Source organism: Pan troglodytes, chromosome 11 (genome assembly GCF_028858775.2).
Source record: "Pan troglodytes isolate AG18354 chromosome 11, NHGRI_mPanTro3-v2.0_pri, whole genome shotgun sequence".
In the NCBI taxonomy this organism is placed as follows: Eukaryota; Metazoa; Chordata; class Mammalia; order Primates; family Hominidae; genus Pan; species Pan troglodytes.
Window position 1 is genome coordinate 109,179,769 of NC_072409.2, and position 12,825 is coordinate 109,192,593.

At 47.9% G+C, this 12,825-nt stretch overlaps 2 protein-coding genes across 25 annotated transcripts in view; one reads left to right on the forward strand and one right to left on the reverse strand.

Moving 5' to 3' along the window:
• The window catches only part of KDM4C (lysine demethylase 4C), a 404,595-nt gene extending 402,590 nt beyond the window's left edge, over nt 1-2,005 (reverse strand). For 7 of the 24 annotated variants that reach the window (XR_010148774.1, XR_010148773.1, XR_010148775.1 and 4 more), the window contains exon 1: nt 715-823. Coding sequence is in view for 5 of the 24 variants with exons in the window: in XM_063787987.1 (XP_063644057.1) it covers nt 715-754 (40 nt within the window). In the remaining 19 variants the exon portion in view is untranslated. Of the gene's footprint in view, nt 1-64; nt 551-714; nt 852-953 lie in introns of those variants that run through there. The other 17 variants (XR_010148777.1, XR_010148778.1, XR_010148776.1 and 14 more) reach the window with 9 other exon arrangements.
• Nucleotides 2,006-9,806: 7,801 nt separating this feature from the next.
• On the forward strand, nt 9,807-10,198 carry LOC112204364 (small nuclear ribonucleoprotein E-like). The gene has a single exon (XM_054658666.2). The coding sequence runs from the start codon at nt 9,831-9,833 to the stop codon at nt 10,107-10,109; it is 279 nt and encodes a 92-aa protein (XP_054514641.1). The 5' UTR covers nt 9,807-9,830; the 3' UTR covers nt 10,110-10,198.
• The last annotated feature ends 2,627 nt before the right edge of the window (nt 10,199-12,825 follow it).

A 12,825-nucleotide genomic window follows, 5' to 3' on the forward strand; every position in this document is an offset into this window, starting at 1 on the left:
TTTCCGAACAGTGCTTTATAAATCACCTCTCGGGGTTAGTTTATCAAGCGCAAAAAAAGTTTACCTTGTCTCTTCCGGAAGAAGGAACCTGACAAAACCCCTCCCGGTATCGCCCACAATCAGAGCCAGCCAGCGCAGGCTTGCACCGCGCAGCAAAGGGGGAGCCCAGCATCAAGTCCACGCGGAAAGCATCTGAATCCCGCCTGCTGGCTTTACTGGCGGAGCACGGAGGAAAACCCCAAGCTCCTGCCTACAGCCCCGGCCTGTCTGGCTCCCTCCTCCACGTCCCCACTCCACGCCACGTTCTGTGCCTGGCAGTCCACGCGCCCTAATCCAACTCGCGTTTATTTAAGCACCCGCCGTCTACACCGCATCATGGTTCCTCCAGGCATTGCAGGAAGAAATGGCCCCATGCCGGGGGAAAGAAATACCAAAAGGACGGCCGCGAGGGCTGAAGACGACCCCGAATGACGGGATGACTGCCTGCAACGGGTGGTCAGGAGAGGAGCTCCCACCCTCACCCCGCGGGTCGTGACACTCCCAGGGAAGGGAGGGCCCCGAGGGGTGCACCAGGCCCGGCCTTCCTGGAGTCCGCCACAGACCGACTGGGGGCGTTAAGAGGTCCGCATCCCAGGACCGCCCGAGCGCTCCTCTGCCCCAAGGAGGCGACCCCGACTCCGGATCCCGGGAAAACGGCGAGCGCGGGTACCGAACCTGGGTAAGGGCCGGAGCGGGCTGTCACCGGCCCCCGCATCCCTCCCCTGCGGCCGCGGCCGGCCGCTCCCTCCCCAGCGTGACAGTCGCTGCAGTCACGGACAGAGCGTCTCTGCCCCAGCGTCGCCGCTCGCCCGGACGCCCGCACCCCCGTGCCCCACGCGGAAGGGGGCAGTGCCGGGAAGACCTCTCCGGACCCTCCCCCGGCCCTGGCCCCCGGACTCCGGAAAAGCGGTTACCTGGCGCGCGGGTTGGGGCGAGAGCACGACTCGGTGGAGGAGGAAGAGAAGAAGACAGTGGCCTCCGGCCCAGGGAGATTTGGGAAATTTGGGAGACTTGTTCCGCACTAGGTGACAGCTGTTCGCTGCGCACGCGCACAGGACCCCGGCCGCCCGATCACTGCGCCGCGCCTCACCCTCCCGTCGAGGGGGTGGGTGGGAGGCAGCGGCGAAGGCGCGCGCACCGCCGGCTCTCCCTGCGCGAGGGCGCGCGCGCCGTCACGTGACCGCTGGGGCCCGCACTTGGTGAGTCACGTGGGCTTACAAACAGCTTAAAGGTGCTCGGCACGCTCTTGCTTTGGGCTCAACTTCCGCGCTGTGGTTAACTTAGGCTTGCTGGCGCGCATCTTCTTGTCCTTTGGACACAGGCATATCCCATTCTTTCCGGAGGGGAAAGATACTCGCGTAGAAGGAGAAAACAGGTGCACAGAACCTTGCCCGGAAGCGCCTGCTGGGGTCCCGCAGGGCTGGACCTGATGTAGTCCACGCGCCACACGTCCTCCTGGGCGCCGACGCGCACCTATGGCGGCCTCCGACGCGCGGACGTCAGCGTGGCGTTACCGGGGTGGAGCCTCGGAATGTACTGGAGAGCCTGGCGAGGAAGTCGGGGCTCGCAGCTCTCCGGCGATGACAGCGCTGTGTTCCCGTTCTCCCTTCACCCGGTGGCCGGGACCACTCAGCCTCCTTCCCACAATGGGAGATCCCGAATAGGCGAAGAGTATCTTCGTGTCCCAACCCTTTAACAACTACCGCGCAGGAGCGTGTCAGCCTCTGGAAGCAAAACTGTCCGGTGTTGAGTCACCTACACCCAGCACGTCCCGCCCCGACCCGCCCAAGTGTGCTCTTAAGATAGGGAGGCACAAAGGTGACCCCAATAGGAATCCTGGGCTGGCGGTCCCTCAGAAACTAGAGTTGATAACAATTTGGCCAGAACTGAAGTGACTAGAAATGCAGGTGCCTCCAGCGTCTGAGACTAGATAAGTTAACTTCCTACAACTTGTTGCTTCTCCTCTGTAACTCCGCCTTCCGAGGTGTCAGAAGGAACCAACCAGACCTTAAGCCCCTGTACTGCCAAAGACAGATGGTTGAGCATCAGATGTTTTGCAAAGCTGAATGATTTTTTTTTTAACTTCCTGCAGAGCTCCCAGCTGGGTCCCTTGTGGCGTTTTCTCTAACGTCTTAGCTAAGAAAGATTGGGCATATCTTCACACCAGTGAGCAAACTTGGGCTAATATGCTGAATTTTCTGTTACATTATACTGATAACAGAATTTTAAAAATATATCGACACCGCTTACCACGCGCTTGAACTCGTTTCTCACTGGGGTGAACATTGTGAGGACAGATGGAATGTGATTAATTGAGCTAAGGCTAACGGGATTATTGGGTCACCATATTTCTTTAGTTGTTAAAAACAAAGTTCCGCTACACACACAGACACACTCTTTTTTGAGACGGAGTCTTGCTGTGTCGCCCAGTTTGGAGTGCAGTGGCGCTATCTCGGCTTACTGCAACCTCCGCCTCACGGGTTCGAGAGATTCTCCTGCCTCAGCCTCCCGAGTAGCTGGGATTACAGTCGCCCGCCACCACGCCCAGCTAATTTTTGTATTTTCAGTAGAGACAGGGTTTCGCCATGTTGGCCAGGCTGGTCACAAACTCCTGACCTCAGGTGATCCGCCCGCCTCGGCCTCCCAAAGTGCTGGGATTACAGGCGTGAGCCACTTCACCCGGCCACACACAATTCTGAACTTGGCTAACGTATACTCAACTGGGAATTTTCCAAATGTGTGCATGTAACGTCAGGATCCCAACCATCCTTACAAGTAAATTGGATATGCTAAAATAATAAATATGCAACCTAACACTTACTTAGAACAGTAATGTGAGCTACACACTGTCTTAAGAGCTTCACATGTATTAATAAATACTTATAATAATTCAATGAATAGGTACTATTAATACCTCATTGTTACAGATGTGGAAACTGAAGCATAGCGGTTAAGAAATATGTCCACAATCAAGTAGCTAGGGTCTTTTGGAAGCCATATGCTATATTAGAAATCTTGTGCACCAGAATAAAAAATCTGGAAACCTGAAATCCATTTTCTTCAGAATTTGCAGATGCACAAATAACATTTCTTTACCATTGTGAATTAGAGTATGACTTTTTTTTAACCTGAAGAACTGAAGTGGATATACTAACCTTGCTAACTTCACTAAGCACTTTTTAATTTTAAGGAAGATAATGTAAAATGTCAAAACACTTCAAAAGCTGTAAAGCACTCTGTGAATCCATTAAGTGCTTCACAGTCTTGGAAACTGAAGAGAGCCTACTAGAAAATCAACTGGACTCATGGCACTGAGGGCAGAGTTGTGTCCCTAATGTATCAAAATACCTCCATATTGTGAATTATCGTGAAAACATTTTAGCCATATAGTAAATTTTTTATTTAGATTCAATTGTTTAAATCCCAATTGCAATATATTAATGGAAGGCTATATGAACAATACATAGATTCCCCTTGAAGTTTATATGTAATGTGAACTAATGAACAGATCATCAGATCACCTCAGAGACAATACTTGTTTTTATTTTATTTTCTTTCTTTATTTGTTTTTTGAGACAGAGTCCTGCTCTGTTGCCCAGGCTGGAGTGCAGCGGCGCCATATCGGCTCACTGCAGCCTTGACCTCCCGGGTTCAAGCAATTCTCGTGCCTTGTGCCTCATTCTCCTGAGCAGCTGGCATTACAGGCATGTGCCATAATGCCCAGCTAATTTTTGCATTTTTTTTTAATTGAGACAGAGTCTCACTCTGTTGCCCAGGCTGGAGTGCAGTGGCGCGATCTCAGCTCACTGCAACCTCTGCCTCCTGGGTTCACGGCATTCTTCTGCCTCAGCCTCCCAAGTAGCTGGGACTACAGGCGCGTGCTACCACACCTGGCTAATTTTTTGTATTTTAAGTGGAGACGGGGTTTCACCGTGTTGGCCAGGATGGTCTTGATCTCCTGACCTTGTGATCCACCCACCTTGGCCTCCCAAAGTGCTGGGATTACAAGCGTGAGCCACCATGCCCGGCCTAATTTTTGTATTTTTTGTAGACAGGGTTTCACCACATTGGCCAGGCGGGTCTCAAACTCCTGAGCTCAAGTGATCTGCTGGCCTCCGCCTCCAAAAGTGCTGAGATTACAGACGTGAGCCACCATGCCTGGCCAATACTTGTAAGTTTCTTAAAATATATATAATGCAGCAAATTTATATGCTGCTTTTTTTTTTTTTTTTTTTTCACTTTGAGACAGGATCTTCACTCTGCTGCCCAGACTGGAGTGCAGTGGCACTATCACGGCTCAATACAGCCTCCACTTCTAGGATCATGCAGTCCTCCCACCTCAGCCTCCCATGTAGCTGGGACTACAAGCGCACACCACCACACCTGGCTAATTTGTTTATTTCTTTGTAGAGTCAGGGTCTCACTATGTTGCCCAGGCTAGTGTCAAACTCCTGGGCTCAAATGATCCTCCCGCCTCAGCCTCCCAAAGTGGTGAGAATACAGGAGTGAGCCACTGCCCTGGCTGCAAATTGATATACTTCTAAATAATAGTCTAATTTTGAATCTGTTGAAGTACACTACACTTTTTACAAATATAAATAATTGAGCTGGGCACAGAGGCTCATGCCTCTAATCTCAGCACATTGGGAGGCCAAGGTGGGCAGATCACCTAAGGTCAGGAGTTCAAGACCAGCCCGGATAATATGGTTAAACACTGTCTCTACTAAAAATACAAAAATTAGCTGGGCATGGTGGCAGGTGCCTGTAATCCCAGCTACTCGGGAGGCTGAGGCATGAGAATCACTTGAATCCAGGAGGCAGAGGTTGCAGTGAGCTAAGATAGCACCACTGCACTCTAGCCTCGATGACAAGAGCAAAACTCCATCTTAGAAAAAAAAAAGAAAAAGAAAACAAAACAAAACAAACATACAGAATTGAATGAGGCTGGGCTCGGTAGCTCACGCCTATAATCCCAACACTGGGAGGCCGAGGCGGGCGGATCACCTGAGGTCAGGAGATCGAGACCATCCTGGCTAGCACGGTGAAACCCTGTCTCTACTAAAAATACAAAAAATTAGCCGGGTGTGGTGGCGGGCACCTGTAGTCCCAGCTACTCGAGAGGCTGAGGCAGGAGAATGGCATGAACCCGGGAGGCGGAGCTTGCAGTGAGTCGAGGTCGTGCCACTGCACTCCAGCCTGGGTGACAGAGCAAGACTCCATCTCAAAAAAAAAAAAAAAAAAGAATTCAATGATAGTAATACTTAGTGTTTTTATTTACCTTTACCTTTATCAAATATGTATGTTATTTATACAGGAATAATGAGAGATGATTAGTCCATGAGGGCTCTGCCCTTATTAATGAATTAATGCCGTAACTGCAGGAATGGGTTCATCCTCTTCTCTCTTGTTCTTTGTCCTTCTGCCATGGGATAATGCAGCACAAAGTCCCTCACCTAATACAGCCCCTCAGTCTTGGACTTTCTAGCTTCTAGAACTGCGAGCCGATAAATTTCTGTTCATTATAAATTACCCAGTCTGCCAGGTGAGATGACTCATGCCTGTAATCCCAGCACTCTGGGAGGCTGAGGCAGGAGGATCACTTGAACCCAGGAGTTCAACACCAGCCTAGGCAACATAGCAAGACCCCATCTCAATTAAGAATAATAATAAAAATAAATTACCCAGTCCGTGGTATCCTATTATAGCACCACAAAATAGACCAAGACATGATAGATAAAAGATAGAAGTCAGTGTTTATAGATTTAATAATCATGGAACAAGTCCATTATTTCAGGTAAATGCCTGGTGTGCTTACTCTTAGGCCTGAGTTGGAAGACTTTCAGAAATAAGGGTGGAAGAAAAATTTTAGATCCATGAAATCCTTATCATTGGAAAGACAGTCCAAACTGACTAAGAAGAGGTAGAAGTTCTGCTCTAGGTGAGCTTATCATGGCCATTCCTGATAAGGATTAGGATTTGTGCCAGAGTCAACCAAACCATCCCTTGGGGTAGAAGGAGAGGAACTTCTTGAGATACTGATTAGTATTGTAGTTACATCAGAGCTCAGATCAAAAGCAGCTGCTATTTCTGACGCCTCAGTGGTCCCCTGGAACTAGGGTGAGGCATGGGTTTCAGTCCAAGCACACTTCTTCCATTAATGATCATAGAGTGCCTGGAATATCACAGGACATCTTTCATCACTGAGGGATAAAATGCTCCTCCACCTCAGGCATGAACTTAAAAGATCTCTTCATTGAGGAACACAGATATTTTATTGCTATTTTTATAAAGTCTCTGATTATAATAGGAAATAGAGCACTTGGCATATATAAATGAAATTCATATATTAGTTGGAAAGAGACCACAGTATAACTTTTTGGAAGTTGCTTTAACAATCCCTGGTTTTAGGCTGAGTGCGGTGGCTTACGTCTGTAATTCCAGGGAAGGCGAGGTGGACGGATTTCCTGAGGTCAGGAGTTTGAGATCAGCCTAACCAATATGGTGAAACTCCGTCTCTACTAAAAATACAAAATTAGCCAGGCATGGTGGCGCATGCCTGTAAACCCAGCTACTCAGGAGGCTGAGGCAGGAGAATCGCTTGAACCCAGGAGGCGGAGATTGCAGTAAGCCGAGATCATGCCATTGCATTCCAGCTTGGGCAACAAGAGCGAAACTCCACCGGAAAAAAAAAAAAAATCCCTGGTTTTGAGAACGTTACCAATTTTTTGTTTTACCTGTTCCTCCTTAATTTTTAACTCAGGAATGTGACTTGCTTAATCTCTCCAGCAGTAGCTCCTTTGGTATCACAAACAAGGACCCAATTGTCATGGGCTTTCTTCTGCAGAACAAAATGTTGCCTTGTAAGATATTTTCACATTCTGTAGTTTACCTCAAATTTATCGAATTCACTGATTTTAATATTTCCCTTTCTCCCTACCTAATTGCTCTGATTTTTCTTTTCTACTCAAATTCTTCCAGAAGGTATTCTGTCTGATCAATGAGCTCAATTTTCAGCCTGCAGCTTTATAATACATTTTCTAGGGGCCTTGAGCTGACTATTGTGAACAACTATCCTGTTCCATCTTCCTTAAGTGTTCTGATTATGCATAATTGAGATCTCATCACTCAGCTAAAGTTGTAAGTGGTTTCTCTCTTCTTGAACTAATGTTAATATAGTTTGGGTCCTTGTCATATCCATTCCCTGTTGTGATAAATTGTAAAATGTAGCCACAAGATCTTCCCATGATCCTTTGCAATGTGACTTTGCCCTTCCTTCCATCAAGAGATCAGCTATATCCCCACCTGCTGAATCTAGGCTGATTATTATTATTATTATTAATTTTAAGACAGGATCTGGGTCTGTTACCCAGGCTGGAGCGCAGTGGTGCAGTCTTGGCTCACTGCAACCTCCACCTCCCAGGCTCAAGCCATCCTCCCACCTCAGCCTCCCTAGTAGATGGTACTACAGGTGTGCACCACCATGCCTGGCTAATTTTTGTATTTTTTGTAGAGACGGGGTTTCGCCATGTTGCTCAAGGTGGTCTCTAACTCATGAGCTCGAGCGATCCGCCAGCCTCAGCCTCCCAAAGTGCTGGGATTACAGGCGTGAGACACCATGCCTGGCCTAGGCTGATCTTTTGACTTGCTTTGATCATCAGAATGTGACAGAAGTGATGTGATATGACTTCCAAAGCTAGACATTAGATACATTGCAGCTTCTGCTTTCACTCTCTTATGATACGGTCCTGAGACTGTCATGTAAGGAAGTTCTTCTAGCTTACCAGAGAATGAGAGGTTTCATGAAAAAATAACCAAGGTACCCACCCAGTGGCCTGCCAGCACCAGCTGCCAGATGGGTAAGTGAGACCATATTGACCTTCCAGCCCAACCACCTCCTACTGAATGCAGCCACGAGAGCAAGCCCAGGCAAAACCAGCAGTTAACTGTGAGCTAACCCAGAGAATAGTAAAAAATGATAAACCACTGCTGCTCTAAACCACTACGTTTTGAGGTTATTTATTATGCAGTAATAGCAGCTAGAACTGCCTTCTCTGTCTTTCACTTTCTGACCTTGTTGAGCCCCTGGCTCTCCACTGACTAATCCAGATAATACAATTTCTTTTCTATTACTTTTCTCCTCAGTGTCAAACTTAAGAGAATTATTCATAACTTTAGCATCATCGTTTTTATAATCAAGAGATTCTTTCCTCTCCTTTTGGAAACCTATGATGTACTTTCAGTTTTTCCTGAACTTGGTGTTTTGGCTATTCCAACTTCCTATAAGACAGAAGCTATGCTTCACTTTCGCTTCAAGTGCTTTTGCTTCGTGAAGAGCTTTTTTTTTTTTTTGAGACAGAGTCTCAATCTGTCACCCAGGCTGAAGTGCAATGACACAATCTCGGCTCACAGCAACTTCCACCTCCCAGGTTCAAGCGATTCTCCTGCCGTAGCCCCCTGAGTAGCTAGGGCTACAGGTGCGTGCCACCATGCCCAGATAATTTTTGTATTTTTAGTAAAGATGGGGTTCCACCATATTGGTCAGGCTGGTCTCGAACTCCTGACCTCGTGATCCACCCACCTCAGTCTCCCAAAGTGCTGGGATTACAGATATGAGCCACCGTGCCCGGCCATGAAAAGCTGTCTTACCTCTAAGAAATTTTCTAAATTCTTGTTCATTATTTTAATATGAACTTAAACTTGTCTACAAATTGCCTTACATTTTCTTCTTGGCCTACACCACAGCAAGTACATTTTCCTCTGGCTTTAGGTTACTCTTTTTTTTTTTTGAGAAGGAGTTTCACTGTTGTTGCCCAGGCTGGAGTACAATGGCACAATCTTGGCTCACTGCAACCTCCGCCTCCCTGGTTCAAATGATTCTTGTGCCTCGGCCTCCCAAATAGCTGCGATTACAGGCATGCACCACCACACCCGGCTAATTTTGTATTTTTAGTACAGACAGGGTTTCACCATGTTGGTCAGGCTGGCCTCGAACTCCTGACCTAAGGTGATCCTCCCACCTCAGCCTCCCAAAGTGCTGGGATTACAGGCATGAGCCACTGCGCCCAGCCAGGTTACCTTTTTTTAATTTTATTTTTTTATTTTTTTGAGACAGGCTCTCACTCTGTTGTCCAGGCTGAAATGCAGTGGTGCAATCATAGCTCATTGCAGCCTTGAATTCCTGGGCTCAAGCAATCCTCCCGCCACAGCCTCCCAAGTAGCTGGGACCACAGGCATGCACCACCATGTCTGGTTAATTTTTTTTAACTTATTTTTTGTAGAGATGGGGTCTCACTATATTGCCCACACTTAGATGACTTTATTAGTGTTACCTGATTTTATCCAGCCCCATCATGAGAAAGATACATGTAGTCCTATTTTGTTGGCTGTTCTCTTCAAATTAGTTATTAGCTCATGAAACTTCTATTGATATCCTGACACCTTTTTAAGGATTCCTGGCCAGGCTTGGTAGCTCACGCCTGCAATCCCAGCACTTTGGGAGGCTGAGGTGAGTGAATCACCTGAGGTCGGGGGTTCAAAACCAGCCTGGCAAATATGGCGAAACCCCATTCCTACTAAAAATACAAAATTAGCCGGGCATGGTGGTGCATGCCTGTAATCCCAGCTACTTGGGATGCTGAGGCAGGAGAATTACTTGAACCTGGGAGGCAGAGGTTGCAGGAAGGCGAGATCGCGCCATTGCACTCCAGCCTGGGCAACAAGAGCAAAACTCCATTTCAAAAATAAAAATAATAATAATAAGGTTGCGAGTGTGCTCTTTGTGAAATTCCACCATGGCATACAGTGGCCAGGGCCAGAAAGTGCAGAAGGTTATGGTGCAGCCCATCAACCTCATCTTCAGATACTTACAAAATAGATCGCGGATTCAGGTGTGGCTCTATGAGCAAGTGAATATGCAGATAGAAGGCTGTATCATTGGTTTTGATGAGTATATGAACCTTGTATTAGATGATGCAGAAGAGATTCATTCTAAAACAAAGTCAAGAAAACAACTGGGTCGGATCATGCTAAAAGGAGATAATATTACTCTGCTACAAAGTGTCTCCAACTAGAAATGATCAATGAAGTGAGAAATTGTTGAGAAGGATACAGTTTGTTTGTAGATGTCCTTTGTCCAATATGAACATTTATTCATATTGTTTTGATTACACTTATGTTTTTACAAGATGGCAATAAATGCTGTGGGATTGTTTGTATTAAAACTAATAATACTAATAATAACAATAAATCTTTTTTTTTTTTTTTTTTCTGAGACGGAGTTTCACTCTTGTTGCCCGGGCTGGAGTGCAATGGCGCAATCTCAGCTCACCGCAACCTCCACCTCCCAGGTTCAAGCGATTCTCCTGCCTCAGCCTCCCTAGTAGCTGAGATTACAGGCATGTGCCACCACTCCTGGCTAATTTTGTATTTTTAGTAGAGACAGGGTTTCTCCATGTTGGTCAGGCTGGTCTTGAACTCCCGACCTCAGGTGATCCGCCTGCCTCGGCCTCCCAAAGTGCTGGGATTACAGGCGTGAGCCACCACGCCCAGCCAATTCCTGTTGTTTTTTTTTAATTGTTGTTGTTTTTTGTTTGTTTGTTTGTTTTTTTGAGACCAAGTCTTGCTCTGTTACTCAGGCTGGAGTGCAGTGGTGCGATCTCTGCTCACTGCAACCTCTGCCTCCCGGATTAAAGTGATTCCCCTGCCTCAGCCTCCCTCATAGGCGCATGACACCACACTCAGCTAATTTTTGTGGTTTTAGTGGAGGCAGGGTTTCACCATATTGCCCAGGCTGCTCTCGAACTCCTGGGCTCAAGTGAGCCACCGGCCTCGGCCTCCCAAAGTGCTGGGATTACAGGTGTGAGCCACAGCGCCCAGCCTCTGTTCTTTCCTAGAAAGAAATCCTCCACAGACTAAAGGGCAAATGCCAGTAAGGCAGTGATAGGGACGGCATTCCAGGGCACTCCCTCTAAATTCTGGATCAGAGCGGGCTGCTCAAGCAGCAAAGGCCCTGCTCTAAGTTGTGCAGGCAAAGATTTTCTGGAGCAGTCGTTCTCAAAATTTGTTCCAGAAACTGGCAAGGTTAAAACTATTTTTACAATAATACTATGACATTATCTGACTTTTCCGTTCCCATTCACTCAGGAGCATACAGTGGATTGTTTCCAGAAAACTCCATTGCCCTGAAAGCTAAGATAATGTGTATTTCTATATTCTTTTTTTTTTTTTTTTCTTTTTGAGTCGCCCTGTCATCCAGGTTGGAGTGCAGTGGCGCGATCTCGGCTCACTGCAATCTCTGCCTCCTGAGTTCACACTATTCTCCTGCCTCAGCCTCCGGAGTAGCTGGGACTACAGGCGCCCACCACCACGCCCAGCTAATTTTTATGTATTTTTAGTAGAGACGGGGTTTCACCGTATTAGCCAGGATGGTCTCGATCTCCTGACCTCGCGATCCGCCCCTCTCGGCCTCCCAAAGTGCTGGGATTACAGGCTGGAGCCACAGTGCCCGGCCATCTATATTCTTGTGTCTTAAATTGTTCTCAGGTTTTTTGTTTGTTTGGTTGGTTGGTTGGTTTGGTTTTTTGGAGACAGAGTCTTGCTCTATCACCCGGGCTGAAATGCAGTGGAGTGATCTTGGCTCATGGCAGCCCCAACTCCCTGGGCTCAAGCAATCCTCCCACCTCAGACTCCTGAATAGTTGGAACCAGAAGTGTGCACCACCACACCTGACTAATTTTTTTCTTTTTTTTTTTTTTTGAGACGGAGTCTAGCTCTGTGGCCCAGGCTGGAGTTCAGTGGCAATCTTGGCTCACTGCAAGCTCCGCCTCCTGGATTCACGCCATTCTCCTGACTCAGCCTCCCGAGTAGCTGGGACTACAGGCGCCTGCCACCACGCCCGGCTAATTTTTTGTATTTTTAGTAGAGACGGTTTCACCGTGTTAGCCAGGATGGTCTCGATCTCCTGACCTCGTGATCCACCCACCTCCGCCTCCCAAAGTGCTGGGATTACAGGCGTGAGCCACCGCGCCTGGCCTGTTTTTTTCTTAGAGACGAGGTTTTGCCATGTTGCCCAGGCTAGTCTGGAACTCCTGGGCTCAAGCGATCCTCCCACCTTGGTGTCCCAAAGTGCTGGGATTTCGGGCGTGAGGCACCACACTTGGCCTAAACTTTTCTGTTTTAAAATACAAAATGGGCCGGGCGCGGTGGCTCACGCCTGTAATCCCAGCACTTTGGGAAGCTAAGGCGGGCGGATCACCTGAGGTCAGGAGATCCAGACCATCCTGGCTAACACGGTGAAACCCTGTCTCTACTAAAAATACAAAAATTAGCCTGGCGTTGTGGCGGGCGCCTGTAGTCCCAGCTACTCGGGAGGCTGAGGCAGGAGAATGGCGTGAACCCGGGAGGCAGAGCTTGCAGTGAGCCGAGATCGCACCACTGCACTCCAGCCTGGGCGACAGAACAAGACTCGGTCTCCAAAAAAAAAAAAAAAAAAAAAATATATATATATATATATATATATATATAATGGCTGGCTGGGCACAGTGGTTCACATCTGTAATCCCAGCACTCTGGGAGACCGAGGTGGGCAGATCACTTGAGGTCGGGAGTGTGAGACCAGCCTGGTTAACATAGTGAAACCCCGTCTCTACTAAAATACAAAAAGTATGTTGGGCGAGGTGGCTCATGCCTGTAATCCCAGCACTTTGGGAGGCTGAGGCGGGCGGATCACCTGAGGTTGGGGGTTCAAGACCAGCCTGACCAACATGGTGAAACTCCGTCCGTACTAAA